The sequence below is a fragment of the Mirounga angustirostris genome, unplaced genomic scaffold (assembly GCF_029215605.1).
Source record: "Mirounga angustirostris isolate CCGP_5_RB_7025 unplaced genomic scaffold, mMirAng1.0.hap1 SCAF_12, whole genome shotgun sequence".
Taxonomy (NCBI): Eukaryota; Metazoa; Chordata; class Mammalia; order Carnivora; family Phocidae; genus Mirounga; species Mirounga angustirostris.
This window is the reverse complement of record NW_026991720.1, coordinates 15,299,978-15,327,729: the sequence shown is the minus strand read 5'-3', so window position 1 is coordinate 15,327,729 and position 27,752 is coordinate 15,299,978. Positions and strand designations below refer to the sequence as shown.

The 27,752-nt window shown below is 35.4% G+C and overlaps 1 protein-coding gene across 4 annotated transcripts in view; it reads left to right on the top strand.

Annotated features, from left to right (window-relative positions):
* Positions 1–27,752, top strand: part of TRIM24 (tripartite motif containing 24) — a 97,434-nt gene that overhangs the window by 46,079 nt on the left and 23,603 nt on the right. For 3 of the 4 annotated variants that reach the window (XM_064574914.1, XM_064574913.1, XM_064574916.1), the window contains exons 4-8: positions 5,628–5,760; positions 11,331–11,447; positions 14,309–14,423; positions 17,303–17,449; positions 25,814–25,931. In XM_064574914.1, the coding sequence (XP_064430984.1) occupies positions 5,628–5,760; positions 11,331–11,447; positions 14,309–14,423; positions 17,303–17,449; positions 25,814–25,931 (630 nt within the window). The remainder of the gene's footprint in view (positions 1–5,627; positions 5,761–11,330; positions 11,448–14,308; positions 14,424–17,302; positions 17,450–25,813; positions 25,932–27,752) is intronic. The other variant, XM_064574915.1, reaches the window with a different exon arrangement.

Genomic DNA, 27,752 nt, shown 5'->3' with positions numbered 1-27,752 from the left:
ATTTCTGAGGACACTAATGAGGAAAAGACAAAAGAGAAGAGGCCAGGTACAGATTCAGATAAATTGAATAGATAGTGCCTGAAAGAGTTCTCTTTTTTGGTGGTTCAGTCATCTATTGAAAAATTGAGCAGAGAAAATAAGATGAAAAGATCAGGAATGTGTGGGATACCTGAAATAACCCCGGTAAAAGAGAGCTCCAGCTTCAGAAACAGATTGTTTGGTAGCATCCAGGTTACATTTGATGTATAGGCCTTAAAACTTCCTCCATTGGGCAGCGCCTGGGTGGCTTAGTCTGTTAATCATCTGCCTTCCGCTCAGGTCGTGATCCTGGGGCCCTGGGATCGTGTCCCACATCCGGCTCCCTGCTACGAGGGGAGCCTGCTTCTCTCTCTGCCTCTGCCTGTCTCTGTCTCTCATGAATAAATAAACAAAATCTTTAAAAAAAAATAAATAAATAAATAAAACTTCCTCCTTTGGACCTCAGCAGTATGCATATGGGTATAGAGAAGAATTGAACTTATTTAGGGTTGGAGTTTAGTGGCATAGGTGTTGCAGAAGTTCAGTAGAATGAGGTACAAATCATGGCATTTACTAAATGAAGGATTTTTTTTTTTTTAACTGTATAAAGGAAATGAAGTTGATAGTGTCAGTTGATAGAGTGAAAGAAATTGTTAGGAACCTAGAGATCTTTGAGGCACAGTAAGAGTAGTTAACTAAGAATTAGAAGGTTAGAAAGTAGAAATTATTAGAGTGGATATTTGAATTTATGATTGTAGAAGTGGAACAGTTATGGACAATCAAAAGTCTAGGGTGGGACCATGATGTGAGGAGCTAAAATGGAGTATAGGTCTCTGGAGATAGAAAGTCTGAGAGCCTTGTTTTTATGTGGTAATCTATGTGGATTTCTAAATCATCCAGAGTGATGGTGACACTGAAGACTAGGAGGATGACCAAGTCAGGATCTAAATTCTTCAGTAAGTAAAGGAAGTCTATAAATGGGTGATATGATGTTCTAATTACCTAAATCAGAAGCTCTATAGTTATTGTTGAAGAGCAGGCACAAACCCAGAAGCCAATTAAAGATGTATGGTCACTCTGTCTACTGTGATGCCTACATGGCATGCACATCAAGGAGAAGGGTACAGGGAAGCTGTGAAGATATTCACATTAGTAATACTAAGCCATTGTTGCATTGCTAGAATTAATTGCATTTGGTCTTGATGTGTTGTGCTTTTAATAGTCTTTTACTATATTGCTAATTTTCTCTAGTTATTTTCCTTCTTCCATATGAGTTTTATGCATTTTTGCCTGCTTTTTTTTTTTTCTTAACATATATTGCATTATTTGTTTCAGAGGTACAGATCTGTGATTCAACAGTCTTGCACAATTCACAGCATTCACCATAGCACATACCCTCCCCAATGTCTACACCCAGCCACCCCATCCCTCCCTTTTGCCTGCTTTTTGATCTGACTAGATAGTAGGTTATCTTTTTGTTTTTATCCACAGAAACGGCTCTGAAATTTATTTATCTAATTATCCTTTATATATTTTAGTTCATTATTTTTATCTTTAATTTCTCCAGCTTACCCTGATTTTAAAGTTCTATTACTAACTTATTTGACATAAATACTTGATACTTATTTTTATCTTTTGTAGAATTAATAAGTGTTTAAAGCTTGATATAATCTGCCACTTAGATTTCTACTATTTTTTAAATATTCTGCATATATGGGGGCACCTGGCTGGTTCAGTGAGTAGAGCATGCAGCTCTTGATCTCAGGATCATGAGTTCAAGCCCCACGTTGGAACCTACTTAATTAGAAAAAAAAAAAAAATCTATTCTGCATTTATGACCATGCAGTTGAAGATACACAAATTTTTGCATTTGTTATTTTCTGGTTCGGTAGATTATAAATAATGATATGGAAAGAAGGCCATGATGTATATTAAATGCAAAAAGCAAGTTGCTTAACAGTGTGATTATTATGAACCCAAGAATTCATTAAAAGGAAAAAGGAAAATGTTCCCATTACTTGGATTTTTTTGTTTCCTGTTTCAACTTCATAGTTTTATTATGATCAGAAAATGTGAGTCTGTGAACTCATTCTGTGTGCTGGCATACATGTAAGATTTTGTAAATATTGATAGTACAACTGAGCCTTGAATAACATGAGGCTTGAGGGGTGCTGACCCCTGCGCAGTCGAAAATCCATGTAAACCTTTGACTCCCCAATACTTAACAACTTTACTACTACTAATAGCCTACTATTGACCAGAAACCTTACTGGTAACAGTCAATTACACACTTTAAAAAAAAAAAATTTATTTGGTTGGGAGAGAGCATGCGAGTACGCATACACGCGCACGCGTGCATAAGTGGGGAGAAGGGCAGAGGGACAAGCAGACTCTACGCTGAGCAGGGAGCTCAACTCAGGGCTGGATCCCAGGCCTCTGAGATCATGATCTGATTTGAAGTCAGATGCTTAATCAGCTGAGCCATTCAGGTGCCCCAGAACACATTTACACATTTTGTAGGAAGTGTGTGTGGGAGTGTGTGTGTGTGTATTGTATACTGTGTTCTTACAAAGTAAGCTAGAGAAAAGAAAATGTTAAGAAAGCCATAAGGAAAAAAAATACGTTTACAGTAACTGTACTGTATTTATCAAGAAAAATCATGTGTAAGTGGACCCGTACACTTAAAACCCATGGTGTTCAAGGGTCAACTGTATATGAAATGTCAGATAAATACAAAATTTATATTTAAAAGAGAAACCATAAAATTTCACTTATAAGAAAAAAAGTAAACATTTTTATAATTAGGAAAAAGCCTTTCTAGAAGAGGTTCTCTAAAACTAAAGCCACAAAAAATAAAAACAGATTAATTTTTCTATAAAATGTGTTAAGGATCTACTTAGAAAAATACCATAAACCAAGTCAGACTGGAGGAAATATTTCTAAAATCTTTGGCAAGCAGTATTATCAAATGTGTCTACAAATTGGTAAGAAAGACAATTGGATGGAAAAATGGCAGAGGTTATGAACAGACAGTTCTTAAGAGAAATACAAATGGTTGATGAATGTGAAAAGTTGTTCTATCTCAGTTATTAAAGAAATATGTCCAAATGTAGTGAAATCTTTTTTTTTTTGTAAGATTGGCAAAGATTAAAAATACTGACAAAATGCTGTTAGTAATGTAGGTAATAGCCACTCTACACTGGTAAGAGTACAAATTGGTACAATTTTTTTTTGGAGGATCATGTACTTATATTTGTATAAATCACCCTTTGACCCAACAATTCTGCTACTAGGAATTTATCTGTGGAAACATTCAATGACTTATACATTTCATATGTTTATTTCAGCATTATTATACAATATTGAAAAATGAGAAACATTCAAACGTCCACTGCAAGGGTTATATTCATTTGATGAAATACTGTGCAGTTAATAAATAAATTGATATATTTACTAACCCAGAAAGGTATCTAAGAGGGGCACCTGGCTGGCTCAGTCGGTGAAGCATCCAACTCTTGATTTTGGGTCTCAGGTCATGATCTGAGGGTTGTGAGCCCCACATCTGGCTCCACACTCAGCGTGGAGTGGGCTTGAGATTCTCTCATTCCCTCTGCCCCTCCCCCCTGCTCCAATGTGTGAGCACGCACATGCGTGTGCGTGCGCGCTCTCTCTCTCTCTCTCTCAAACTAAAACAAAATAAGAAAGGTATCTAAGAATTCTTAAGTAAAGAAATCTTACAAGGTAGTGTGTGTAATGCCGTTTTTTTAAATTTTATAAAAGAAAGTACCTACTAATGTATGTAGTTACATACATAGAAAAACAACCAGATGAACACATAACAGGTTATTAATAGTGGGTATTGCTGGAAGTGGAATTATTTCTGAAATGTTTGGATTTTTACCTTTGATTATTAGTGACGTAACTGATGTTTACTGTTTAATCAATAATTATATTTATTTGTTTTTTTTTTTTATTTATTTAACATTATAACATAAGCATTGCTCAGTTTTATTGTCACTCTGGATAACTATTCAGAAGTTATATGGCTGGACCCTAGTGTTTATAGCAGCAATGTCCACAATAGCCAAACTACGGAAAAAGCCCAGATGTCCATCGACAGATGAATGGATAAAGTAGATGTGGTATAGATATACAATGGAATATTATGCAGCCATCAAAAAATTGAAATCTTACCATTTGCAATAACATGGATGGAATTAGAGGGTATTATGCTAAGCGAAATAAGTCAATCAGAGAAAGACAATTATCATATGATCTCACTGATATGTGGAATTTGAGAAACAAGGCAGAGGATCACAGGGGAAGAGAGGAAAAAATAAACAAGAAACCAGAGAGGGAGACAAACCATAAGAGACTCTTTTTTCTTTCTTTCTTTTTTTTTTTTAAGAATTTTATTTATTTGACAGAGAGAGACGCAGCGAGAGAGGGAACACAAGCAGGAGGAGTGGGAGAGGGAGAAGCAGGCTTCCCACCGAGCAGGGAGCCTGATGCGTGGCTTGATCCCAGGACCCCGGGATCATGACCTGAGCCGAAATCAGACACTTAACGACTGAGCCACCCAGGCACCCCCATAAGAGACTCTTAATCTCAGGAAACAAACTGAGGGTTGCTGGAGTGGAGAGGGGTGAGGGGACGGGGTGGCTGGGTGATGGACATTGGGGAGATTATGTGTTGTGGTGAGTGCTGTGTATTTGTAAGACTGATGAATCACAGACCTGTACCCCTGAAACAAATAATACATTATATTTTAATAATTAAAAAAAACGTTATAGGGTTGGGGCGCCTGGGTGGCTTAAGTTAAGCATGGACTCTTGATTTCAGCTCGGGTTGTGGTCTCAGGGTTGTGAGATCCAGACCCCTGTCCTGCTCTCTCCCTCTCCCTCTGCCCCCACCCCCACTTGTGTGCTCTCTCTTAAAAAGAAAGAAAATTAAAAAGAAGTTACATGGAGGACTATAGTATATAGTGAAAACTTTATGATTATTTCTGTGTTAATGGGTACCATACCCTCTGTAAGGATTTTTTACAGAAGTGGGAAAATAACTTTTCCATCATACTGTTTATACATTTTTAGTAGATTTTCTGAATTCCATTTAAAATTATCTCCTCCCATATTTGGAGTAGAAAACATCCAGTTGATTGACACTCACTTACCTGGGTTATTTTCTTAAGACTTTTTAATTTCATAAAGCATATTTTTAACTATATACTTTCTTTTTCTCCTGAGTTAATTTGAATTTCTGGGAAGAAAATCTTATTTATCTTTTCCTTCTAAAATGCTGAGAATACTTAATATTTTATTTCTTTTTTTTAATTGAAATATAGTTGACACACAATGTTACATAAGTTTCAGATGTACAACATAGTGATTTGACAAGTCTATATATTATGCTGTGCTGACCACAAGCATAGCTACCATCTGTCACCATACAATGCTATTTTAATATATATAAAGCCTAGTAGTAGTGATAGTGTCAGAAACTATTTATAGCTATTTTATATCTCAGTAGATTCGAATTTAAATTAATAGTAATTATGTAGTGTTCAGTTACATTGATTTTCTTCTTTTTGCCTCCCATTGTTTCTGCAGAGGCAGTTGGTGTGACCAGTCAGCGACCAGTGTTTTGTCCTTTTCATAAGAAGGAGCAGCTGAAGCTTTACTGTGAAACATGTGATAAACTGACATGCCGGGACTGCCAGTTATTAGAGCATAAAGAGCATAGGTACTGGCATCTTTAATTATATATTTATATTTATAATAAGCTTTATGAGGAATAGAGGACTGCTGGCACCCCAGCCAAATGGCAGTCAGCAAAAAAGTTTTGTTTGGCCAGCAGTATGTTGGCTTGTTCCAGGATTTTTCAACTTAGGTGCTATTAATAGTTGTTGTGGGGGCATTTCTGGTTCATTGTATGGTGTTTAGCTGCATCTTTGACCTGTATTCACTAGATTCCAGTAACATCCTCCCAGTTGTGACAAACAAAAATGTCTCCAGATGTTGCCAAATGCCCTACAGAACAAAATCACCCTGAGTTGAGAACCACTGACCTACACACTATTTGAAAATAAATGTAATTTGTTGCCAAATTGTTGTTTGTAAAATGAGGAGATTTTACAATAAGAAAAAAAATTTCGATCTTTGGATTTGGAACCTATTATGGCTTTGGGCCCCATACACTTGCATGTCAGCATTTGGGTGGAATTCATTTTAGTGTTCTGTAGAACGAGGCATGCCTTTCCCAATTCATTATAGTTCCTACCAAAGCTTATTTTTAAATCTGACCTCCCATAGGCATTTGAGTCAGCAACCACTGATTTATTTAAAATAGTAAGATTCTGGGGGCACCTGGGTGGCTCAGTCGTTAAGCATCTGCCTTCGGCTCAGGTCATGGTCCCCGGGTCCTGGGATCGAGCCCCTCATTGGGCTACCTGCTCGGCAGGAAGCCTGCTTCTCCCTCTCCCACTCCCCCTGCTTGTGTTCCCTCTCTCACTGTGTCTGTCAAATAAATAAATAAAATCTTTAAAAAAATAAATAAATAGTAAGATTCTGATTGATACAAATAAAATTGCTTAAAATGGTCTAGGCTCACAAACTGCTGGTTATCAGAGGAGAGGTGGGTGGGGGGATGGATTAAATAGGTGATGGGGATTAAGGTGTGCACTTTTTGTGATGAGCACTGGATGTTGTATGTAAGTGTTGAATCACTAAATTTTACACCTGAAACTAATATTATTTACTGTATGTTAACTGCAATTTAAATAAAAACTAAAAAAAAAAAAGAAAGAAAAATTGGTCTAGGGTTCCAGTAATGACAGACTAGGCAATTTAGACCAAACCATACCAGTGAGAATAACTAGAAAACCTGGACAAAATATAGAAGTCATTGATGAAAAATTTTTAGAGCTTATTAGTAAAAAATTACTAGATGAGGTTGGAGTGGGAACGGAGAATGATAAGAGCTTTTTTCCCCTTTGAGGCATTGACCAGGAGATTGGGGAACACTTCTGATAGGCCACAGGGCTGGGAAGATAGGAATTGGAGTTCAGGGATTACAGGGGTGGAAGGCTTCTCCTTGCCTTGATTTGGAATCCTGAAAGTCTACACTATTACAGTAAAGATGAACTAGCTACTATACTAAATAGTTCCTGACTAGGGACTGAAGCCTCAGCATCAAATTTTTTTAGTACCCAGACAGTAAATTGATATCATACTGCTGGTGCCCTGGTAGAATCGAATGTAAATCCTTCCTGAAGAGAGGAAACATCATCTTCTGCCTTAGATTTATTCAGTAATGAATTTTGCAAAATTGTCCAACACATAATTAGAAGTAATCGAGTATTCTAGGAGATTAAACATAGTGAACAAAATCTAGCAGATACAACAAATAATATAAAAAGACCCTTAGGGCTGCATCTTTCTATACTGAAGATAAGAGACAAAATGGAAAATTTGGGTAGAGAACTGAAAACTATAAAGAAGAATGAGATGGAAAATCCAGAATTGAAAATTGCCATAACTGAAAATAACTCATTAGTGGTCGTAACAGATTTGACATAGCAGGAAGTGAGAATTAATGAACTAGAAGAAAAGTAAGAAAATATCCAGAATGAAGCATGGTAAATAGAAGGATGAAAGTAGAAGTAGTAGTAATACAGGGTGTAACTGGGGCCCAAGAAGAGAGAAGGGGGAGGGAACGGGAAGGAAGCAACATTTAAGGACAGAATATAATGGCTTAGAATGTGGTAATACTGAAGAAAGATGTCTAGCCCATGTTAAGGAAGCCCCATAAATCCCCAGCAGGATAAAAAGAAATATTTTTAAGGTACAAAAAGAAAATAATTACAAAACTAAAATTTTATACTCCATTTTTTAAAATGAAGATTAATGAAAGACATTTTCAGACAAAATAAACTAGGATAATAAATCCCCAGTAAAACCTCACTAAAGTATACCTTAGGCAAAAGAGAAATGGTTGTTAATGCATGGTGGAATGAAGAGCAATTAAAAAGGTTAAGGATGAGTAATCTGGATAAATGTTGACATAGGTAACAAAAATGTTTTATTGGTGTGTGTCGTGTGTGTGTTTTGTGTATTACACAACAGACATGTTAGGAGGATATGGAATTCGTGTTCTAAGACTCAAAAGGGTAAAAAAGTACAAATTAATATTAGATGGTGAGTCCAGATCTGTATTTTGTAATGCCTAGAGTAGTCACTAAAAGAATAGTAAAAATGTCTGTGATTATCAGAGTTAACAGAGAGGGGAAGTGGAGTAATTAATCAGTCTGAACATAGGCCAAAAAAAGACAACAGATGGAATTTAATAAGGACTTGGTAAGTTGGTAAATCTATAAGTATATTTGTAATTATAATAAGTGTAAATGGATAAAATGTTCCAAATTAAAAGATTTCATCCTGGATAAGAAAGAGAATAGAAAATCTGCTATTTACTGTTTTTATAAGAACAACAACTGAAACCTAAGTATATGGAAAGAATATTAGGAAAAGATGCACTACATAAACACTAAGCAAAGGCAAGCTGTTATATCAAAGTGACTTGTTTGAGACAAAGGACACTTTATACAATAGAAGGCTCTCCATTTAAAAGATATAACAGTTCTAAATATATATATGCCCATAGGCTTAAAATATATAACAAAAAATGACAGAACTTAGAACAAATAGACAAATCCATGGAGTGGGAAATTTTAACATACTTTTTCAATAATTGACAAAACAAGCAGATTAAAAATCAGGATATTTCGGTAAGATTCAAATAACCTAATTAGCAAAGACTGTGTGGACATTAAGGAACACTGCACCTAATAATACACATTCTTTTCAAACATCAAAAGAAAAAATTTAATTGGCAGTCTTAAATTTCACAGGGTTAAAATCATACAAAGTCTAACATAAACTCAATGCAATTAAATCTAGAAGATAATAATAGATGAGAAAATTCTCCAAAAATTTGAAAGTGAAGAAATGAAATTCATACAAAAGCTAAATGCAGCAATGCATGATCCCATACTGCAGCCTGGACTAGAAGGGGAAAAGTGATTTAGAGGACATGACTGAAACAAATGATGTAACTAGAATATGATGTGTAGAGTAGGTAAGAGTATTATCTTGGTGTCCATTTTCTTACATTTAATTATTATACTGTAGTTGCATAACAATACCCTGTGTTTAGGAAATGCGTACTGATTATTAAGGTGTTAAAGAGTTATGATGAGTCAATTTTGAAAAACTAAGCTGTGTAAAGGTATAGATCTCTGTACCATTGCAGATTTAACTCAGAAATTATTTCAAAATAAGCAGTTAGAAATAAATGTAAATAAAGCATCAAAGAAGAAATCCCAATGGATATCAGAAAATATTTTTATCTGAATGATAATGGAAATAATATCCTAAATATATTGTTAAAGCCATGATGAGAGGAAAATAGATATCATGAAGTGTATATAGTAGATAGTAAGGATAAAAAGTAAATGCACTAAACAGTTACCTCAAATTAGAAAAATGAGTATATTAAACCTAAAGTAAATGGGGGGAAAGGACATAATAAGGATAAGTACAGACATTAATGAAGTGAAGTCAAAATTCAAATCATTCAAAAGACTAGTAAATTGACAAATTCCTTTAAGAGTGACTGAGAGCAGGCCCACCCAACCGATGCTAGGAGCAAAAAGGGGCATGAACACATCTCTAAAGGCATTTAAAATTATGAAAAGGTTATCTGTCAATAGATTTGAAAATTTTTACTTGAAAGAGGATAATTCTTAGAAAATAAAACTTAACCAAATTAACACAAGATAAGCTAGAAAACCAGAATAGCCCTTTAATGTAAATCTATAATTTGTAACTTTCTCACAAAGAAAACTACAGACCCAAATGACTTAATTGATGAATCAACAACATAGGTGCAGTAAAAAGAACACCTTTAAATACATACAGCCTTGTCCAGAGAATGATAAAAGAATGAATTCTCTCCAACTTGTTTTTTGGGGAATAAAAATAGAAAATGACAGAGTAGTCTCACCCATGAAATGAATGTGAAAATTCTAAGAAATAAAGTAGGAAACCAAATCCAGTAGTATTGTGATTTTTGGACAATATAATTGCAACCAAGTTGGCTTTGTTTTAGGTATACAGAGTTCATTTAACATTTGAAAATCATTCATGTAATTCATATTAAAAGAATAAAGGGAAGATACATGATGATTTCAATAGAGACAGAAGAAACATTCTGTAAAAAAAAGTGTGTATGCACCCATTAGGAAGATCTTAGCAAATGAGGAATAAAGGAAATTTCCTAAACCTGATAAAGATTGTCTATAAAAAAGACTAGATAACATCGTAACTGGAATATTGAAAGTTTTTAGACAAGCTTAGGAACAAAACAACAATGACTATTTTAAGCATTTCATTTAACGTTACACTATATCGGGGTCCCAAAGAGTACATTATATACAAAGGAAATCCAACAGAATTATTAACTGTGTTCCCCTTTTTTCTAATGCTGGCAACCCTATTTATAATACTTACTGATTTAAGTGCACTTGCACTTTTAAATCATATTATGTAAAATACTGTATTTTATGCATTTTATGAAAAAGTAATAAAACTAGTTATCTTCTACATTACTATTTCCCTGGAGCTACTCTTGAGTTATCTACATAGTTTGTCAGAGGTTATCATGTTGACTTCCAAATTAAATTTTTTAAAGTGCTGTATGTTACATTGCTTGAAGCCTTATTGCATGCAAGGCATAACATCAAGAGTTTTTCTTACTCTTTCCATTTTTCCCAAAGGCATATATTTGTGACCTCTGTGGCACAACCACCTAATGTTTAAAAGTGATCTTTAAAATGTGTGTTTACAGCATCAAACTCTCATAATTATGAAATTGCAAAATAGTAAATAAATCTACTTAAATATCTGTGACTACTTTTTGCCAGGTCAGCCAAGTGAGCTCTCTAAGACTCTAAAACTATAAATGATAAATGTGTATCTTCCCCAAATTTCCAAAATAATTTAGAGTATCCATGAATAATATCTGTAAAGACTCCCTCTTTCTAAAAAAAAAAAAAAAAGACTCCCTCATTCTTAGGGATAATTTTGAGAGCATGAAAAACCTGCCTTCTAGAGATATATTAAAATGTTTTTTTAAAGATTATTATTATTTACATCTTTTATAATTTGTTATCTTAAATTGTTTCTATCTGGGGGCTTTTCCTCATTTTAGATATATTAGCTTGAAATAATTGGCTTGTTTACTTATCTTTCCAGATACCAATTTATAGAAGAAGCTTTTCAGAATCAGAAAGTGATCATAGATACACTAATCACCAAACTGATGGAAAAAACAAAATACATAAAATTCACAGGAAATCAGATCCAAAACAGGTAAATTTACATTTGTGGTGTTATAAAAAAATCATCTTTATATAATGTATTAAGTATATTTACTTTTAGAACAGACATTTTACTTAGCTCATGGTAAAATAGGTCCAAGTAAGCTGTTAGATGGCTCTAATAACATGTAGTTCATAAGACTTCTCCAAAAACTGGGTTTCTGGAAATTGGGCTGGAAAACATTCTTTTCAGCCATGAAATTTCAAAACTGTTGGTAATAAACTACATTGAGTAATGGCTCATTTATCTGGTAGGTATTGATAATTTATAATTATCTGGGGTTTCGAATTTTAAAGAAATGCCAGGATTTAAAAACAAAATCAACTGTTTTTACCAGTATGGTAAAATACTTTACTTGATTATATATATAAAATTGCTTTTTTAAGTGTTGGCCAACTTTGAGATGCCTTCTGTGTGCTTTCATCTTCTAACTGCAATAAAGTGGAGATCGTAGGACACCATTAAACAGTTTCACACACGTTTTATTCCTTATCAGATACAATACTTACATAGTTTCTACATGTTACCTGTTATACTTTTTGTTTTCCACAGGAGTCCTCCTCTTCAACTGTACAAAGGCTCATATCTCACAATTCAGTGATTAGGGGAGTAAACCACTAACCTCCACATGGAAGAGGGAGTTTGTCTGTCTTCCCCATTTTTTTATCCCATTTGGAACCCACACTGACATATTTACAACCTTTACAACACCTATGAAATCCCATATCTCCCTTCTTTTGTTGTTTTGCATACAAAAGAAACCTATCACTACCTAAATAAATCAAGAAATGCTTTTTAGAAAGAGCCTGAATAAGAGAGTCCTCACAGGGGATTTGAATCACTCATAGAGAAAAAATCTTTCGTGGTTCATCTTCCTTAAGACCAATCATCATAATCTGTTATACTTGTCATTTTGGAGCATGGCTATGGTGGGAATTTTTTCCAAGTAATTCCCTGGTTTAACTGAATTCTTTTAAAGATATTCTTAAGCATAATTTACCCTCTTCTTGATGCTTCAGTATTATTATTATACCCATTTTTATTCATTGTGATAATACAGTTCTATTGTGTCTTTTGTTTTTATTGTTCTTATCAGCTCTCATTTTACCTTTCTCTTTCACATAACAAGTGTATTAACCAAATACTGTTTCATTTACCATGTTCTAATCACAATACTATTTTTGCCAAATAGAGTTAAGTGGTGGGTTTAAAAGTTTTTTATCTGAGTAGTTGAAAATGTGTAAAGGATATTTACAGAATGATAGAGATAGTTCTGGGTGCTTCTACCTTATAAATGACAAATGGTAGCAATTGTAAAATAACTAATTTTGTGTAAAAGATCCACCCTTGACAAAATATATTCTTGACTTTTATCTTATTCTATCATGTATACGGTGTGACCTATAAGCCAAAGTTCACTTTTTTGTAACATACAGATGTCCATTTGTTCCTACACCTTTTGTTTAAAAGACTATTGTTGCTATTGAATTGCCTTGGTTCCTTTGTAGAAAATCAGTTGACAACATAAGTATAAGGTTACTTCTGAACTCTATTCTTTCTGTTCTCTTGTGTTTTTCTTTTTTGCCAGTACCCCCACTTTCTTCATGACTGTAGGTTTTTATAGTAAGTCTTCAAATCAGATAGTGTGAATTCTCCAAATTTGTTTTTTTACCTTTCTATTAGTGGTTTATGCTGTTTCTACAAAGTCATACATTTTGAATGGAAGGATTTGGGTTTTTGAATTGTGGTAAGACTTAAAGAATCCTTGGATTAAATGCTAATTGCTCATATCTGTATAGACTACCTGATTATAAAAGGATTACATTTACTGGGTTGGCTTACTTGGTATTAATTCATTTTTATGCATGTGCAAACATAGCATTGCTTGTCCTTTTTTCATCATGTTCAACCATCATGAGGATTTAAATTAGTTTTGGGGGGTTTCGTTTTGTTTCAGGGAGTTATTTGCTTCCCAGATCTGTCTGGGTTTCTTGATCTCATAGCCAATATTGGTGCCAATTAAATACCTTAAAGAATTTACAACAGAGAATAAAATCCATGACCTATTGGTTTTAAGTTTCAGTGGGTAACTTTCGGAGAAACAGACTGGAGAAATGAAACTTTTTATTTATCTCAAAATGTTTAGTGTGGGTGTCCCATTATTCTCTTCTGTTTCTATAAGATGGTCTGGTGTGATGCTGTGTATTTTCTTTCTGTCTATCTCAATCTCCATAAAAACAGCATTCCATTTTCTCTAATCAAAGGAGAAACGGTACATGGTAGTTGATGAAACATAAAGTAGTATTTAGCTGCTTATTTCAAGACAAATGTATTATTAAAAGTAGCAAACTACTATTGTTCTCTTTGCCTCTGTGCAGGTATAATGAATGCTGTACCAGTTCAGATGACTAAGGGTGACACATTTATACTTTCCTACTTCTTAGTTACAGTGGATACAATCAAACACTTTCAGAGTCATGGTTTTCTTGTTTATAAATCTTTTTTTTTTTTTTTTGTCCACCTTTTAGGCCAAGTATTGATTTTCTTGGGTGATTTTCATCATGATCTTTCCAAACCATATTTTCTTAAAATGTGTTCATTCTCTTGCAATTTTATACATTTTGACTTTAAGATTGAATTAAGTGACTGTGTCTTTCAGAAGAATTACATTTCTGCTATGTCATCTTCAAGAAAGTCGATTCAAACTGAAGGACCCTTAGAAACAGCTGAGCTTTTAAGAGTTTAAAACAAAACTTGGCCTAAGTTACATTAAAAAATCAATTTTAAATATTAGAAAACAATATTCTACCTTAGATTTTAGATTTTTTCCCCCTCTTTCATTTAATTTTCAGGATAATTGAAGTAAATCAAAATCAAAAGCAGGTGGAACAGGATATTAAAGTTGCTATATTTACATTGATGGTAGAAATAAATAAAAAAGGAAAAGCTCTACTGCATCAGCTTGAGGTAAGTTACTGTTAATGGGACAGTATGTTGTAGCAATTTAATATAGTATTTTTTCATGTATTTGTGAATTTGGAATCCCTTTTTCATATAATTGTTTCCATTTATGATTCAATAATACTTTTCCATTCCCAAGTTTTCTTTTTTTTTTTTTTTAAAGATTTTTTAATTTATTTATTGGACAGAGAGAGACACAGCGAGAGAGGGAACACAAGCAGGGGGAGTGGGAGAGGGAGAAGCAGGCTCCCCGCAGAGCAGGGAGCCCGATGCGGGACTCGATCCCAGGACCATGGGATCATGACCTGAGCTGAAGGCAGTCGTTTAACCAACTGAGCCACCCAGGCGCCCCATTCCCAAGTTTTCTTTTGCCCAGTTCTACATTGTAGCTGACAGTTTATGGCTTAGTGTGTACTTTGTAGCACAAAGCACAATGCCTTGCTTGAAGAAGGAGCTCTGTAAATGTTGAAGAGATTAATCATTTTAGATTCATTGAAGTAACAACTTTGGGTCCCCGAAGTGGTGCAATTGAGCAAAAATTCTTAGAATGATAACAAAGCCGTATTTCATTTTCAGACATACACATTTAATTAACCTTTTGAGAAATTAGGTAAAAGGATATGCCTTCTGCTTTCAACATTTTATAGTCTTAACTGTGAAAGCAGTATGTAGTGGGGGTTGTTCAAGGCACTTAGGATAGTTGTTTCTCACAATGGTAAGAAAGATATGGTCTTCAGGGGCTTTATTACACTCATGAAGGTCAGGATCCAAAGTCAGTGTTTGAGGTTACAACTTCTTCATGGTATATTAAAGTAATATTAATTGCATGGTATTTTAGTATTCTTTTAGTACATTGGTGCAGAAAGAATTCACAGTAAAGCAGCAATTTACAATGAGAAGAGAATAAGAATTCTGATGTTTAAAGATGCAAAAAAGAAAAAAACACTCCTAGAAATAATTTAGTTCAAACTCTTTATTTTGTAGTTGACAAAATTATAAGGTCTTTGTCAGAGAGTCCTATCCTTCCTGGGAAAGCATGGTCATTCCCATGGTTTATCAGACATACAAGAAACAAAGACTAAAATAATTCTTTGTTCTTCTGGAAACAGATACTTATTTAGTGAAGAAGTGTTCTGTCCAGGCAACCTCATTTACGGGAACTATTTTTTCAAGGTTCTTTGATTCTTTTTTTTTTTTTAAATAGAAGCATTTAAACAATTTAAAAAGTTTTCCAAGCTCTGCTTAAAATCAAACATCACTTAGATTTGCTTTCTCAGAGATTAGCAGTGCACACATTGCTGTGGCTCTTTCCAGACTTCTCTATAAATCGGAATCACTTGAAGATAACAAAAGATGACCAGATCCCAAATCTCTGGGAATGAACCTAGTCATCAGTATTATTTGTAATCAACTTTATTGACTTACAGTTCTATACAGTTTTACTCTGGTCCTCGTATCCATTCTCCTGGTTTACAGAATCCTCCTAAAGCAAATGTAGCCACTTTTATCTAAGAATCCAGAAATCGGCCCAAATAGTTGTTACCATGGAAGACCCAAGTAACTAGGGCTTCTCGTTGTCAATATGCAATCTCTCCCAAAGTCAACAGAACTTATATTCTTTCTAGCATGTCTCCAAAGAAACATTTAGGATATTTCTGACCTCTGTAAAAAATAAGTAATCTCTAAACTTAAATTAGACGTGACAAAGCCATTGACCATCATTGCAGTTTTTCCCTTAATTCACTTCACCTGTGTATTTTCCAAATTTGAAACTGACTAGGGTCAGGAACCAGGTTCCTTTTTTTTAATGAGAATGTAAATCCATATTAGAGTGTAGCAATTTTACTGTTAAACTTCAGGATCAGTAGAAAACCCTACTGTCTTCCCCTTTCCTTGCAGACAAAGACTTTTGGATAAAGAACTTTAAAACAACCCAAGTTCAGTGCGTGCTCTCTCTCTGTCTCTCTTTTTTTAAGATACATTTATTTATTTTAGAAAGAACGTACACACGCAAATGGGGAGGGGCAATGGGAGAGAGAAAATCCTAGGCAGACTCCCCGCTGAGCACAGAGTCTGACGCAGGGCTGTATCCCAGGACCCTGAGATCATGACCTTAGCTGAAACCAAGAGTCTGATGCTTAACTGACTGAGCCACCCAGGCACCCCCAATGCTCTCTACTTTTGATTAATCTGTGTTCTTGCTTATGTACTTCGCTTAGAGGTATTCTGTATTCTGCTTCTATGTAGTTTTTCTGAGAATGCATTGGCTCCTCTAGTCATCTTATCAATTGGCTCCCAAGGTAGTTCTCAATAGACAAAAATCATATCCCTTTCTAACCACATACAAAGTATAAGTGTTGTCTACCATATGGCATGACTGGGCACAAAGTGGTTGCAGTCAAGACTGGAATGCCTGAAAAGTGAAATCCTGTGATTGCACAAATTGTGTGATCTGGTAATTTTATGAAGATTGCTGGATGATACTTCTATTTTATTTGTGAATATTGAATTTAACAGGCATTTACTCTGTCATAGTTAATCCATGGCTTTTGTCCCTTTTTGGATATTGGAAGTTGCATGAACAGAGACCTAAATTCCCAGAACCTGTCAAACTAGACCAAGGGCCTGGGGTGGAAGTGGGGATGCAGAGGCAGGAATGGCAGTGGTGATGGTGGTGGCAGCAGCAGCAGCTCTGCAGTATCGGGGCACAGTTTTTTGTGGCAGTGCGAGTGATCCTTTATACTAAGGGAGAAAAACACTAAGCATATTTTAAGTTTCTGTTATTTGGGTTCTCAGAGGTGGCAGTTATTCTAATTTGGTAATCTGGAAATGACCGTTAAAGTATGTCATACGCAGGACGAATGTTGACATTTTCTTCTTTTCAGAGCCTTGCAAAGGACCATCGCATGAAACTTATGCAACAACAACAGGAAGTGGCTGGACTTTCTAAACAATTGGAGCATGTCATGCATTTTTCTAAGTGGGCAGTTTCCAGTGGCAGCAGTACAGCGTTGCTTTATAGCAAGCGACTGGTAAGATAGACTAAGTAATGCATTTAACGCACCATCAAACCGCAGAGAAACAGTGGAGGTATTGGAACACTCGAAATTCAGAAGTGTTCATTATTAGTCTGTTTGTACTGCATTGCCCTTTACCTATTTCTCATTTTAATTGGTCAAAATATTTTGGTTTTTAAAAATATATTTAACTGTCATGGTTTAGGTATAACTTCAGTTTTAATCTACCATTGTCATTCCTGTTTTATTCTTTTCTGGGTTTCCTCTGAGTGGCTACTGAACTTAATACTAAAAATAATGATAATAGTAAATATTTCCTGATCACCTATAGTGTGCCAGACACTAATTCTGAACATTGTCCACGTAATATTTCACTTAAACTTATGTATCATTTTGAGGGGTGGGGGGTATTGTTTGTTTGAAGTTTTTATTTAAATTCTAGTTAGTTAACATACAGCGTAATATTGGTTTCAGGAGTAGATTTTAGTGATTCCTCACTTACATATAACACCCAGTGCTCATCAGAACAAGTACCCTCCTTAATCCCCATCACCCATTTATGCCTGTCCCCTGCCCACCTCCCTCCCATCCACCCTCAGTTTGTTCTCTATAATTAAGAGTCTCTTAAGGGTTGCCTCCCCCTTCCCCTATGTTCATTTATTTTGTTTCTTAAATTCTTAAATTCTACATATGAGTGAAATCATATGGTATTTGTCTTTCTCTGACTGACTTGTTTCACTTAGCATACTACTCTCTAACTCTATCCATGTCATTGCAAATGGCAAGATTGCATTCTTTTTGATGTCTGGGTAATATTCCATTATGTAATATATGCACCACATCTTTATCCATTCATCAGTCAATGGGCATTTGGGCTCTTTCCATAATTTGGCTGTTGTTGATAATGCTGCTATAAACATGTGCCCCTTTGAGTCCGCATTTTTGTATCCTTTGCACTACCTAGTAGTGCAATTGCTGGCTCATTTTTTATAGCTAGGGGCACCTGGGTGGCACATTCAGTTAAACTTCTGACTCTTGGTTTCGGCTTAGGTTGTGGTCTCAGGGTCGTGAGGTCAAGGCTGCAAATAAATCTTTAAAAAAAAAAAAGGCTAGGTATACCGCCCATCCTTATTGTATGGATGATGAAACCAAGGCACAGAGTTAAGTCACATGCCTAAGGTTACAAAGTTAAGAGGTATATAACCAGAATTCTATCTTGGACACCTGAGCTTAGAGGCTGTGTTTCTCTTGTCGACAGTACATTATTTACTCTGGCATCCATCTATGGTACTGTATATTTCAACCCCATTTGCTACAGAAGAGTGGCTGTGTTATTAGATGAACAATTTTGATAGTAATCTATAACCTTGCTACTGAAAATATTCAGTCACTGCATACTACTAATCACCCAAGGATTCTGGTTTAGTAGTGTGGAGTGGAGCCAGATTCTGTATTTCTTACAAGCTCCTGGGAGATGCTAATGCCACGGATCTGTCAACTATGCCTTTAGTAGCAAGGATCTTGAAGATATGTAGCCACTGGAAGTCGAACCATATAAACATTCTGAAAAAGTCCCGCCTTACCTTCATTTTATTAAGGATCCCACAGAGAATTAGCCTTTGAAATCAAATTAGGACATCCAAATCAGCTTTCTGTTCACCTATTCCATTTCTGGAATCAGGTGGCAGAATTTTTCTGTAACCATTTTGAAATAAGGAAATGTACTCCTGGATAAACTTCTATAAACTAGGTTCAAACACTGAGTTTAAGACTTATTAAAAAACTGATTTGTAACTCTTTCTAAAACTATTCCTAATCATGCATTGTATTTATTCTTAGAATTTTTTTCTTTCATAATATTCAATGATACACTCTTTCTTGAGTCGTCTTTTTTAAACTGCTTTATTGATGTATGAAAAACAATTTCTATATAGTACTTATTTTCTCTGTTTTCCTGAATGTTTTTCTGAAAGTGAAACCGAAAAAGAAGAAAAGTAGAAAATTAGAGAATTGTCTTTTTTCAATTATGAATGAAAAGTTAGGAATATTGAATATTGTTATTACATACGTGTAAGAAGACATTCATACAGATAGTCTCTTCTGTTTAAAAATTTCTCTGATTTTATTCTATGATTTTGTTTACAATTATAATAAGAGAAAACAGTAAAAATAGAAGATGGTTACTTAATTTGCACAATGATTTCTTGACATAGGAGAGAGGGAGATTGTTTTATTTTACATGTAGGAGAAAATGGGTTCAGCAAATTATAAGGAATCAATTATAAGGAACCAATACCCAATTGACTAAATCATTTTTTTCTAATTTTTAAAAGCCTATGGAACCCAAGTGGGCCTTAAGGCATTACCAGTAGCCAATGTAGTTAATAAAATAATTTGCCTATAATGCATATAGAGCTGAGGCTCATGATTATTTGTAAACACTTATAAGGGTTTCCAACCTTGAAAAATTTGAAATTTGCTGTATCCTACAGCTCTGTTCTTCATAGTTCTTATGCTTGGTAGATTTAGCCATGTTTACTCAGGTTATCCTTTAAATGATGGCTTTTATGTGCTTAAAAAAAAAAGAAGAAATGCCTTGCAGGTCTGAAATTTCAAGCTCGGCTTGGAATTCTCAGTTCATCTTTTTGCTATAGGAATTATGGTCAATAAAAAACAAAACCCAATGCAACAGTGGAATCTTTTCGGAAGTCCAATTTTAAATATATTTTGAAACATTTTCACAGTATTTCCTCAGGATTCTTCTGTCAACCTGTTAACATTGAGTTTATCCTTATATAACTTAGAAGGAAGGCAAGAAATATTGACAGAAGAAAGACAAGGAGAGTAAAGCATTATCATTTTTTTTACTAGCGGTAAATATTTCTATAATAATAGCAATTAGGAAACTATTAAGTTATAAGTAGTAAAAAGGAGCTCTACAATCTTTTTTCTCCTTTTTCCTCTCCTCCCATCTAATGATTCTTTGAAGACCTTCTTTATGTTTTCCTGAATGTCTCAATGCCAACACCTTGCTTCTAATCCTTGGGGCTCACAGTATATGATGCTCTCTTGCCTGGGTACTGGTAGATTTCTTAGAATGCCTCTTCTTTCTCCTGAATAACTAATGTTCATCTTTTTAGAGACTACCAGCTTCAGTTTAGGTTTGTCTTCCTTTCTTCTTGGCAGCCTTTCATGACCAAGACTGGATTGAATTTCTCTTCTCTGTTTGCAAATCCTTTGTGCATATGTCCATCATACTATTACTGATTTTTATCTACTATTATATTTGCGTATGTTTCTGTGACTCTCATTAGATCTTATACTTCTTAAAGGTAGGAATTTTGTGTTAATGACTGCTTGATGTATAGGAATGAAACAAAAGATTGATGGTGAAAAAATGGCAGATATGACATCTTCTGTCAGAAACTCTCTGCATGTTAATTTTTACAGGATTGGAAATTCAGATACTTAATTTCTTCTTTATTTTAACTTCAGTAGAAAGGAGATAATATACAGCAGTGCTATTTGGAAAGCTGTTTTGGTGTCTTTTATATTTTAAAAAAGTTTTTTCATGTTTTGCTTTTTGAACAGTAGCTAAGTTTTCAGTGTGAAACCTGAGTACATTTAAGTTCAGATATATCTGAAAGGATTAACAGGTATATTTTAGGAACCATTGGGGTGCCTGGGTGGCTCAGTCAGTTAAATGTCTGCCTTTGGCTCAGGTCATGATCCCAGAGTCCAGGGACCAAGCCCCGCTTCGGGCTCCTTGCTCAGCGGGGAGCCTACTTCTCCCTCTCCCTCTGCCTGCCACTCCCCCTGCTTGTGCTCTTTCTCACTGTCTCAAATAAATAAATAAAATCTTTAAAAAAAAAAAAAAAGTATATTTAATGAAGCATTATCTTCTACACCAGCCAGGCTTTATGACTTTTCAGAATTATCTAAAACATGTATCAGGAGATTTGACAAGGTTTACATTTTAGATGGGTAATAAAATAATTTGACAGTAAGAGAGGTCTTCTATCTTGACAGCAAAATACATCAGGAAAAAAAAATGTTACTTAATGAATAGTTTTGCCCAAGTTTGATATTACTTTTAGACCTTGGCACAACTTAATTTGCAGATAGTAGCTATCTGAGTTGTGAATAAATGTGTCTTTTATTTTCTCAATAGCAAAAGAAGGGATTTATAGTCTCGTTAGTGTCGGAAGGAGGGAAAGGTATGTCCCAAGGGGTTTACCTCATAGTTCCCTTTATTTAGAGCTGTTTTTCTTTTAAGAAAGTGCTCACATTTCTGATTTTAGCCATTTTTTCTGCATTAATGATAAAGAAGGGAAAAGTTTATGTCACAGTGTAAATCAATAACTGTAGAATAGTAGATATGAAGAAGCATATTTGGTCACAATCGTAGAGGTAATTAAGGAGTGATCAAAGTATACTAATCTAATGAGTAGAGAATTGATGGAACAGGATTTCAGTGTAATCCTAGAATACCTCTTTGCAAAATACTAATCAGTTACTAAGGGGGAAATCTAGTGAATTTAAGGTGGAGAAACTGGGCAGCAAAATTGCCAGGTGATAAGGATCTGTATCAGCAGTTGTGGGACAGATTGACATCCTGAGCTTCCTGATCTGATGCGCTAAGAAATGCACATTATCATTTATGTGGGATTCCTGACAAGAATGCCTTACTAAGTCTGATCAGGAGGAACTACACTCAGACCCATGTTGAAGGTTATCTTGCAGAATATAAGACCCGAACTCTTCAAAGCCATCAAGGACATAAATGATAGGGAAAGACTAACGAACTGCAGAGAAGTGACAACTAAGTGCACCCTGTATTCCTTGATAGCATGCTGGGAAGTGACCCTGTTGGGAGAGTTGCCATTTGAATGAGGCCTTTGGATTAGAATGTAGTGTTGTAACAAACCTGCTTTTAGAATTTGGAACTTGCTGCTTATGTTAAGAGGATCTATGTTTTAAGATACACTCACTGGAGTGTTTGGGGTAGACAGAACCTCATGTCTGCAACTTGCTGTCAAAAGGTTCAGAAAAAGACAAGTAATAATAGTGCAGAAGCAGTTGGGCGGGCGCTCGAAGAAATGTGCTAATACATTAACAGTTGGGAAATCTGGGTGAAGAGTTCAGTTTTCAACAATTTTAAAATTATTTCAAAATGATTAAATTTTGGGAAATGGTAAAACACGCGTGTATTTATGAAGGAAAATTCTTGGAATAATTATTTTGGTTAGCATTTTTACAGTGAGAACTGTTAGAGGATGTAAAAAATTAAAGGGAGGAAAAACTTAGGGAGAAGAGCATTGTGTTGCGTGCTGTTGGCTAAACACTGTGCCATGTATTCCACACAGTCCCAAAATAAATTCGTGGTTTCTTATTCAGGATTTAGTATAGCTGTTGGACATAATTTAGCAACTGAAACAAATGTATTCAACACTTACTTATTGAATACCTGCTACATATCAGGCAGCATTCTAAGCACTGGGAGAACAGAAAACAAAATAAAATCTTTGCCCTCAAGGAGTTGCATTTTAGTGGAGAGAGACAGTGCTGAAATAAATAAAATATGTATACTGCTCCATGGTGTTAAGTGCTCTAGAGAAAGGTAAATTAAGGAAAGGAGTCTGGGAACATTGAGGTGGGGATTGTAGTTTTAGTTATGTAAGTCTATCTGAAGAGGGTGATATTTGAGCAAATACTGATGGAAATGAGGAAGCAAGCCCTGTAGGAAGTAAATACTCAAGGGAAGTAAATTCTGGCAGAGCACACAGCAAGTGCAAATATAGAGGTGGAAGTTTTTGTGATACAGATACAAGGAGGCCTGAGGGGCCGGAACAGAGTGAAGGAGCAGAAAGTAGTACGAGTAAGGTCAGAGAAGTAATGCAAAGTCAAATAGCACAAGCGTTGTGATTCATTACGAGGACGTTAGTTTTTAATCTAAGATGGGGAACCATTGGAGAGACGGACTTGAGGAGAAGAAGGACAGAATATGATTTATATTTTAACAGTCACTGGCTACTGAGAATAGATTAGAGGTAGTTGAGGGCAAGAGAGAAATAAGGGAGACCAGTTGAATCTTACTGCAGCAAGGTGGCTTTTCCAAGGTGGTAGCAGGAGAATTAATAGAGTTGATGGGAAAACTGGTAGGGTTATCCATGTCTTTTAAGGAGAGAACCAGTAGGATTTGCTGAAAGGTTGAATGTAGGGCTTGAGAAGTAGAAAGGAACCACGGACTAACTCAGCAGTCGGAAAAGTAGTGCTACCAGTAATGGAGATGGAGAAGATTATAGGACAAAAAGACTTGAAGAGAAAGATCAGAAGTTCCCTTTTAGACATACTAAATTTGAGGTGCCTGTCAGACAGCCAGGTGGAGATGTTGACTAAGAAGTTTGAAATGCAAGTTCAAAAGAGAGATCCAGACTTGGGATACAAATTAAGGAGTCATTTAAACTATGAGACTATATGAGATCACTAAAACTATGTGGGACTAGGAGAAAAGAGGGCAGTTGCAAGATAACCAACACTGGAGGCTGTGATGGTGCATTGGAACCCAAACCTATTCTCAGTGGCCCCAAAAAGTAGCAGCTGCTAAAATAAAGGCAAAACCATGAGAGTATAGTATGCTGAAAGCCAAGTGAAGGAAATGGTTTCAGAAAAGAATGGGAGGAGGGGAACAGGGGGCAGTAAAAATAGATGAGTTTTTTTTAAGAGTTTGCTGTAAAAAAGCAGAAAAATGGGGCAATGGATGGTAGGAGGAAAGGAGCCAAGAGTTTTGTTTTTAGCTGGGAAAAGTTAAAGCATGTTTATATGTTGATAAGAGTGATCCAGTAAAATGGAAGCCTAGGTGATACAGGAGAGGGAAGAAAATTGCTGAGCAGTGTCCGTAAGTAGGCAAGAAGGGTTGGATACTGTTGCACAAGTGGAAGGATTGACTTTAGAAGCATGGCCATTTAGGGGCACCTGGTGGCTCAGTCAGTTAAGCTTATGGCTTGATTTCAGCTCAGGTCATGATCTCAGGGTCCTGGGATCAAGCCCCACATCAGGCTCTGAGCTCCTTGGGGGAGTTTGCTTGAGATTCTCTACACCCCACCCCATCCCCCAGCACCAGCTCCGTGTGTGCACTCTCTCACGCTCGCTCTCTGTCTTTCTCAAATAAATAAAATCTAAAAAAAAAAAGAAAGAAACATGGCCATTTAATCCATTGTAATAGGAGGGAACAGTAATACAAGTGGTGAGAATTTGTAGAAGGCCCCTGATTGTTCCTGCTTTCTCAGTAAAATTGTAAGCAAAATCATCAGCTGAGATTGAGAATGGGAGAGGAAGGAGAGCTAGAGATTTGAGAAGAAAATTCAAATAGTCATTTAGGAGAGTAGGGAAGTAAAGTACCAGAAAAATGTCATGATAGCCAGTCAATCTTAGGGGCCTACTTGAAGTAAATTGTCATGTGTTTATTAGTCCAGTTATATCTGCAGAGGCAAAAGTTGGGTTTAACCAGGGTTGTTTTATTTTGTTTGGGGAAAGGTTGAGAGGGAAGGGAGTATGTGAGAGAAAGAGGTATCAAGGGTATATGCAACGTGATTATGGTGATTGACCCTGGGATTTCAGCCAGGTAAGGTTAATAGTGAGGTGAGATCAAAGGACAGGGAAAAATTATAAGAGCACTTATAGGACCTTCAGGTTTATAGGATTATTGGTACTTGGGCACTAGAGAAAGATGGAAAGAAGGATCAGCTGGTTGGATATTAAAATCGTCAAGAATTATGACAAAAGTAATGTTAGAGATGGTGATAATGAGCCAGGAACTAAATTCTTCAAGGACTGAGGGAGAATGACCAAGTATTCACTGAGGACAACAGTGTGGAAGGAGGTGGGTGGTATGGTGTGATGACATGAGATTGAAAACATAGGAGCAAGGAGAACCATCCCTAGCAGGCCAACTTATGGGCTGAGATTAATTTGTACTTTGCATAACTCATCAGCCCCCTAATCTAAATTTTGAATCCTTCTTTAAAAGAGTAAGTAAAATAAATAAAAGAGCAAATGTGTTAAAATTTATTTTATTTTACAAATATTTAGTTGGTGCTTCTCTGAAGTTTTAGTAATTCAAAAAACTGCCTTTAACCAACCTATCACTTTAAGATACTTTTCAGTTTTGTATTCAGTAATATAGCTAATTGAATTATATCTCAAAACTTTTTAACATGTTAAAAAAAAAAACTTATCCACGTTTATAACTTAGATATGATTACTTACTTTGTGTTAGCGTACATACCAGAGACCATTTTTTGTGTATTTACTGGGAACTTAATAAATTATTTGCCTGATTAAAGACACCAATGTTTAGTTGTCTCTCCTTTCTTCTAGATTACATACCGGTTACGGCACCTTCTTCGAGCAAGGTGTGATGCTTCCCCCGTGACCAACAATACCATCCAGTTTCACTGTGATCCTAGTTTCTGGGCTCAAAATATTATCAATTTAGGTAGGCCCTTATGTCCATTTTCTCAAAGTGCCATTTGTTTCTGGAACTCTAAATGATTATGATATGTTATTGAAAATGTATTCCCTTCCACCCCCTAAGTGTTTTTATTACCTTGTTTTGAAGACATGGAATTTTTGTCAGTATTTTATTAATGTTGTGTATATGTGTGATGCATGCATGAATACAAATACACATGTAAATAAATGGATGATATGAACATCCTTTATATCGACTCACAGGGTATCTAGACTTTGGGATTTAGAAGTTCTTTTTTCCATAGAATCTTGTTTCTGTTGTTAACTATAGGTTTATCAGAATGGGGTGATAAAACTTTTGACTCATGACTGCCATCGATACAGGATTTTTGATATTTGGAATGTTTTCTGATAAAATAGTATTATTTCTCCTATTGGCTTACTTATTCTTTATACCCAGTCATGAAGCGCCTAAAGGTTCATTTGCTTGATCTTGCTAGGGAAGACTTCTCATTTTTTTATTCTGCCTTTTATGTAATAACTATATATTTTTAAACTTCCTAATTAGAGTGTAACATGCACACAGAAAAGTGCCCCAGTTTTAAGTATTAGAGCCCACTGAATTATCACAAAGGGAGACTCTCATTTTGGCAAGATTAGGAGCTCAAATATCTTTGCAGGCAGTTCAGCAGAAAGTTATTCCTTTAGCTTCCTTACAGTATTTGCTAGTAGAAAAAGTCTTCACTTTTTGCCTCTTCATTTCTCACAGGGCATCTATAGAAGTAGAAATTTAAGAATTCCCTATACATTCTTCATCAACCACTAATGCATTCCCTTTGATGACAGTTTTTGGTCTCATTGACTATGTTTCAAAACTATCAAAGATGGTTGCTTTCCTTCCCTAGGCTAGATTCTGGGTAGGAAAGGAAGAAATGGCTAGAAAGGGAGAGAGCCAGTGCTGTCATAATATACCAAGAAAGGAAGCAATAAGCTTACGCAAATCTCATCCATACAACAGAAGAACAAAAAGGATGGTGATAGGTGACCCCTGTGGCTCAGTTTCAAAGTGCATGCAGCAACGTATTTATTGAGAGGTAGCAGGCATCTGGAATCACACACAGTCTCACCTATATTACTAAAAAGAAGCATCTTAATACAAAGTGTGTTTATAAGTAACTATCTCTTACCCTTCCCCACTGAACCACCACACAGTCAGCTCTACAGAGTACCTATCCACATAATATGTCATATACGGAAATATATGTACTTAAAATCATATTGCTTATACTATAAAACCCCATGATGTAGACATAGGTAAAATTAAGAATATGTGTGTAACTATATACACATAAGTGGATATAGTTTTAGATAAATCTGTATCAGCAAAAACAAAATAAAAACAGCATCCCTATTTGTGAAGTTTGTGAAAATCCTATAATAAAATTAAACCGTATCCTTTACTGTAAGTCTTCTCAGAGCTATCATTTACAGCTGTGTAAATTGTCATTTACAATGAGATTTGCATTTTAAATATTCTAAGAAGGAGACAAGTTTCCCAAACTTGTTTATCCATGGCTTCTGAGAAATAGAAGAGTGTGAGGGAAAAATATTGATATAGATGAACATTCAATTAATGTCTTGGTGAGTTTGGGTAAGTTGTTCAATCTCTCTGAACCCTTAGATCCCTTATCTATAAAAAGGACTTACAGATATACATAGACTTAATATCATATTGCCTAACATAGAGTGAGTATTTAATGAATGATAACCATATTTTTTTTAGGATGTTTATGCTTAGTAAATCAGAAACATTTGAGTCTCTACTGTTGAAGTCAAGCTTTGCCTT